The sequence below is a fragment of the Onychostoma macrolepis genome, chromosome 08, assembly GCF_012432095.1.
Source record: "Onychostoma macrolepis isolate SWU-2019 chromosome 08, ASM1243209v1, whole genome shotgun sequence".
Taxonomy (NCBI): domain Eukaryota; kingdom Metazoa; phylum Chordata; class Actinopteri; order Cypriniformes; family Cyprinidae; genus Onychostoma; species Onychostoma macrolepis.
In genome coordinates, this window is record NC_081162.1 from 7145500 (window position 1) to 7151786 (window position 6287).

General features: G+C 40.2%; 1 protein-coding gene across 1 annotated transcript; it reads right to left on the minus strand.

Annotated features, from left to right (window-relative positions):
* Nucleotides 1–503: 503 nt before the first annotated feature.
* LOC131545972 (uncharacterized) lies at nt 504–4250 on the minus strand. Its single transcript, XM_058785225.1, has 4 exons — nt 3653–4250; nt 1762–1905; nt 1464–1709; nt 504–1308 (listed from the first exon to the last, which is right to left on the minus strand). Exons 3-4 carry the CDS (start codon nt 1621–1623, stop codon nt 752–754), a joined length of 717 nt encoding a protein of 238 aa, XP_058641208.1. The 5' UTR covers nt 1624–1709; nt 1762–1905; nt 3653–4250; the 3' UTR covers nt 504–751.
* Nucleotides 4251–6287: the final 2037 nt, after the last annotated feature.

The following is a 6287-nucleotide window of genomic DNA, read 5'->3' on the forward strand; positions in this document are numbered from 1 at the left end:
AGCTGCTAAGAAAAAGGCCAGTGACATTGTAAATGTTAATGTCTCGTCTCAGTTAGACAACATAACGCAGCTGATCAACTGCCGCTCGGACACAATAGAGCAAAAGATCTCTGATCTGAATGAAAAAGTGGATGCTGTGACATCTGAGTTGAAGTCAGTGGCAGCAAAGGTGATGTCCCTAGAGCGACGCGTGGATCAGGTTGAACAACCGATAAGATGCAAAGAAGAATGGATGATCTAGAAACCTACATGAGATGGCGCAACCTGAAGTTTAACAAGTCAAATTTAAGACTTTTTAAGACCTTTTTAATACCAACTTATATGAAATTGAAGACCACCAAACCTGCAATGAAAATACACACACACACACACACAACACAAATCACAAAATATTATTTCTGTAACAAATGCTATTTATTATTACAATATACAGTGAGCTTTTCACAGACAATATCCAAGAAATCAAAAATACAACAATTTCAGCAGCTATTTTAACTGCAAAGAAGCCACTGTACAACATTAATTACTATTATTAACCAGCTCACAATAACGGGTAGATTTTTGTTCTAGATTGTCTACTTTGTACATATATTTGACTTACAACAATGTGAATGAACATTTTTGATGTGAAATGTGGAACAGAAATTGTCTGAAAGGTAGGGAGGATAAAGATAATGGTTGACTGGAGTTCTACTGATTTATTTCCTAGCTCCATCTCAACCTCTTTTAGTTCTGCTACCTTTTCTTTGAATCACTTCCTCAGAATATTAGACTTAGTGATTAGCTGGGCCATGAGTGTACCTGATTTACCCTCAGCTTTCTCTGCCAGTGTGTCTGCTTCTTTTTCAAGGCTGTTTGCCACCTCAGCTAGTACCATCTTCCTCTTTTTGAGCTGCTCAAGGAGGTCCTCTTCTGCTTTTCTCTTTGTGCATTGCTCTCCTGCTTTCTCTTTTCCTGATCCAGGTGTAGCTGATACTGAGATCTTGCAGAAGCTGCAGCTGCCAGGATCTCCTTTGTCAGAGGAACTTTTAGAACCCCCCCACAGACAGAAACAGTCACACATCATCCTCTGAGCAACAACTGTGTCCTCCTGCATATTATCGGCCTCTACCTCCTTGTTAACAGAAAAGCCCCTCTCCACTGTTGCTTGGCCATGGGAGAGGAGCAGTAGTTTCTTGCAGAAAGTCCAGAGCTCAGGGTAGGATTGACAGAGGAGGCCATGCTGGAAAACATCCAGCCTTGTCTTCAATGACTCTGATTTTGCCTCCAGAGACAAGAAGTTTCCAAACTGCTGGACAATTATGTCACCTGTTGTACAACAGATTATGACAAAATAACACAATTAACAATGAAAAAAAAAAGAATATTGAATCAGATAAACCTATCACTGCTAAATTGTGTGAAAACAAGCTTCAGATAAATGTGACCATGTACATTCCGCTATATTTCTGAAAAATTAATACCAGCAGAGATGCCTCCTGGCAGCTGGTGGGCTTGCAGAAACCTATGAACAAGTCGCTTCATTCTTTCCTGGCACAAGTTAGGGTCTGAGAACATGTTTGTTGGGTCCAAACATGCCACCTGCCTCACAACAGTGTACTTCAGCAGACTCTTATCTTGCATTTTCTGGATGATGTTAGTCAGACCATGCAGTCCCTTTTAAACTCCAACACACTGAGCTCACCTACTCTGCTGCTACTCTGGAGTTCCTAACAGGAAGGGTTAAGAACAGACAGTGTTGTTTGATAATTGCCACAATACCTTTATGACTGCTTCTGCTCCTAAGCCAGTGTCCACATTCTTTGGTTGTTTTCTTGCTTTTTTGTCAGTTGTGTCCAGTCTGACCATCTGCAGTGCAGTGATGTCATTAAGGATTTCTTCCTTGATGAACCTCTTAAGCAGGCTCTGAGAACATATACATGTATTATATATATATATATACAGTGAGGAAAATAAGTATTTGAACACCCTGCTATTTTGCAAGTTCTCCCACTTAGAAATCATGGAGGGGTCTGAAATTGTCATCGTAGGTGCATGTCCACTGTGACAGACATAATCTAAAAAAAATCCAGAAATCACAATGTATGATTTTTAACTATTTATTTGTATGATACAGCTGCAAATAAGTATTTGAACACCTGTCTATCAGCTAGAATTCTGACCCTCAAAGACCTGTTAGTCTGCCTTTAAAATGTCCACCTCCACTCCATTTATTATCCTAAATTAGATGCACCTGTTTGAGGTCGTTAGCTGCATAAAGACACCTGTCCACCCCATACAATCAGTAAGAATCCAACTACTAACATGGCCAAGACCAAAGAGCTGTCCAAAGACACTAGAGACAAAATTGTACACCTCCACAAGGCTGGAAAGGGCTACGGGAAATTGCCAAGCAGCTTGGTGAAAAAGGTCCACTGTTGGAGCAATCATTAGAAAATGGAAGAAGCTAAACATGACTGTCAATCTCCCTCGGACTGGGGCTCCATGCAAGATCTCACCTCGTGGGGTCTCAATGATCCTAAGAAAGGTGAGAAATCAGCCCAGAACTACACGGGAGGAACTGGTCAATGACCTGAAAAGAGCTGGGACCACCGTTTCCAAGGTTACTGTTGGTAATACACTAAGACGTCATGGTTTGAAATCATGCATGGCACGGAAGGTTCCCCTGCTTAAACCAGCACATGTCCAGGCCCGACTTAAGTTTGCCAATGACCATTTGGATGATCCAGAGGAGTCATGGGAGAAAGTCATGTGGTCAGATGAGACCAAAATAGAACTTTTGGTCATAATTCCACTAAACGTGTTTGGAGGAAGAAGAATGATGAGTACCATCCCAAGAACACCATCCCTACTGTGAAGCATGGGGTGGTAGCATCATGCTTTGGGGTGTTTTTCTGCACATGGGACAGGGCGACTGCACTGTATTAAGGAGAGGATGACCGGGGCCATGTATTGCGAGATTTTGGGGAACAACCTCCTTCCCTCAGTTAGAGCATTGAAGATGGGTCGAGGCTGGGTCTTCCAACATGACAATGACCCGAAGCACACAGCCAGGATAACCAAAGAGTGGCTCTGTAAGAAGCATATCAAGGTTCTGGCGTGGCCTAGCCAGTCTCCAGACCTAAACCCAATAGAGAATCTTTGGAGGGAGCTCAAACTCCGTGTTTCTCAGCGGCAGGCCAGAAACCTGACTGATCTAGAGAAGATCTGTGTGGAGGAGTGGGCCAAAATCCCACCTGCAGTGTGTGCAAACCTGGTGAAAAACTACAGGAAATGTTTGACCTCTGTAATTGCAAACAAAGGCTACTGTACCAAATATTAACATTGATTTTCTCAGGTGTTCAAATACTTATTTGCAGCTGTATCATACAAATAAATAGTTAAAAAATCATACATTGTGATTTCTGGATTTTTTTTTTTAGATTATGTCTCTCACAGTGGACATGCACCTACGATGACAATTTCAGACCCCTCCATGATTTCTAAGTGGGAGAACTTGCAAAATAGCAGGGTGTTCAAATACTTATTTTCCTCACTGTATATATATATATATTTATATGAACTATGCATGTCAATGTTAATAACATGGCTTAATAATATTGAATTCAAATAGAAACATCATACATTACGTCCATGGCATGTTATTTATTACTTTCATGAGCATGACCAGGTCTTTGCTAATGAATGGCAACACAGGCTCATCTGTCTGATATTTAGTCAGAAAGGTGGAGAAGGTCCTGGAGACAGCCATGAAGAAGTGAAACTTGGCCATTATGAAAGGATCATGCCGTGCCTCTGCAAGGGAGTCATAGGATGATGTTCTCGGATTTGGAAGTTTTTTCTTTGTTATTGCATCCACATACATCACGATCATTGGCCATACTGCAATAGCCCTATCGATGACCGGTAGGTTTTCTATCCAACGATGCCCACAAAATGGCAAGGGAAACACAGATGTCTTGGTCAGAGTGCAGAAATCCTCTCTTCTAGCAGGGCTATTATGGAAGACTGTATGCAGTGCCCTGAGCACTTTCTCCATTTGTCATACACTAAAGCCACTTTTTATGGCATTATGGAGTGTGTGGAGACCACAGCTCCCGACCACAGTCAGCTGGGCACCTCCAAACGCCTCTGAATGTTCTTGCTGGAGAATTTCTAAAAACTTCCAGTTTACACTGGGTCCATCCATGGAGACAGATATCATGTCTCTCAGGTCAAGCTGCTGCACACACTCCTAGGAATTAAAAAAATATACAGACATTAACCATACAACAGTCAACACATCTCATCTCTGACACTTCAAAAAATTAAGCAACATGAACCATTTTTATAACCAGACAACCAGGGCAGAGCCTGTATCTACAGAGAGTATAGGAGATACCTGACAATTTTGTATATTTTATTAAGATACTTCGGCAGGTGTACAACACCCAAGCTGTATTCTAAAATGTATTCCACTCAGCTAGTAAACATATTAACATTTACTGCCCTTGCCATAGTTGTTATTCCCTTGGCAAATCAGTAGATTACCTTAAATTGGGAAAGTAACAGTGCCAAAAATTTTGTATAGAATTTAAATGCATAGTAAATCTATATACTTATTAACTAAATATATACAAATATAGGTTATATATTTATTTATAAATTATAATACATATAAATCATAATACATACATTATAATCTAAAAATATAAATTATAACTGTGCTATATACTTGTTAACCTAAAGTTGTAAAAAGCTGAAAAGAGCTACGTTAGCCTATGGAACACTGTGGCTTACGGACTAACTGTGAACTTATGTTATCCTACATTTTCTACGATACACTCTAATAGGTTAAGTAAATAAATACACTGATTAAAATGCTGAAGTAGGTCTTGTGCAGTTGCATGGCCCATAAACTGAGATCCAAAGAACCTCGACTGAACACGGTCATTCAACCAATACCGCACATGCAGGTCCAGTTGCTTGTTTTTAGTTGTCTGGTTCAGGGTTTCGTCAAACATGATCACAAAAGCACCACATCTATTGACCTCGGCGATAAGTTCTTTTTTGATATATGGCGCCAGTCCAAACTTAGCTACATATCTGGTTTTGTCTTTTCCACACGTGAATGTCTGCACAAGCCCAGAGTCCGGAAACATAGTTTTGAAAACCTCCTCAATCCCGTCATTTGACCTGAACGAGTGATGGCTTGTTACCGTCCTCAGCACCCAAATTACCTCAGCTCTTAGTGTTGGCGTAGAGCCAAAAACTATACGTAGGTCAGATGATGGCGTTGCAGACTGGGGATTCTTTGCTAATGGGAACAGTGGAACAGAAACCTTCAATTGAAGTCTTCTCGCGGGCTCTCGCATACTCCCGGTGCTTCCCGCTCTGCGTGTGCGATTCCACCGCTTTGATTCCCATTGTACCCAGTTTAAAACGTCTTCGACATACGGCGCAATTTGCCTCGTACACATTTTCAGGCACCGGCTTCAACCACCATGAGAATTCGTCATTCTCGAGCCATTTCTCATTGAACTTACATTTACCCATTGCAGCTATTTCAGTTCGACCTGCTACCTTAATTCTCTCTGATGACGCAATAACGACCGCGGGGAAAAACAACAACTTCCGATTGAAGGTTTTTTTTTTTTTTTTAAGACCTAAAAAAATATTTAAGACCTATCGAATCTGAATTGAAGGCTTTTTAAGACTTTTAAGGCCTTTTATATGGAAAACTTTATTTAAGACATTTTAATACTTTTTAAGGACCCGCGGCCACCCTGGGTGCTATGTTACATTTTTGACCTTTTTGCCAAACTTAGTTTCATATAAATACTAGTTTGAATAGGTTATACGTTTTTTCTTTGTTTTTTCCTTTTAGGGTTAGTTGTTTATGTCACTTTCTATTATTTCTTTGAATGCCAGGGGTTTAAGAGAAAATGTCAAACGTAAGGCCTTGTTTTGTTTACTAAAAGGTTTAATTTTGATTTTGTATTCTTCCAAGAATCTTATTTGGTTGCCTCTGATGTGAATTATTGGCGTTCACAATGGGGCAACGATATTTGGTTGTCTCATGGATCAGTACACTCAGCAGGGGTCTCTTGTCTGAAAAATAATTTTGGTGGTGAAGTTTTGTATTCAGAATGTGATGAAAACGGGCACTTCATTTGTTTAGTTTTAAGAAGTTTCAGTGAAATTTTTATAGTAGTTAATATTTATGGACATAATAGTAAACCTGACAATGACCAGTTATTATTTTTGTATTTTTGTATTGATAGATGGCCACCAGGACGACCCTCAAT

What these genes read in the sequence shown, in the direction of transcription:
- LOC131545972 (XM_058785225.1), bottom strand. Translation starts at nt 1,623, where the DNA reads ATGCAAGATAAGAGTCTGCTGAAGTACACTGTTGTGAGGCAGGTGGCA. An exon ending in GCCAGGAGGCATCTCTGCTG is followed by an intron (nt 1,309 to 1,463) that starts GTATTAATTTTT and finishes GTTGTACAACAG; the next exon opens with GTGACATAATTGTCCAGCAG.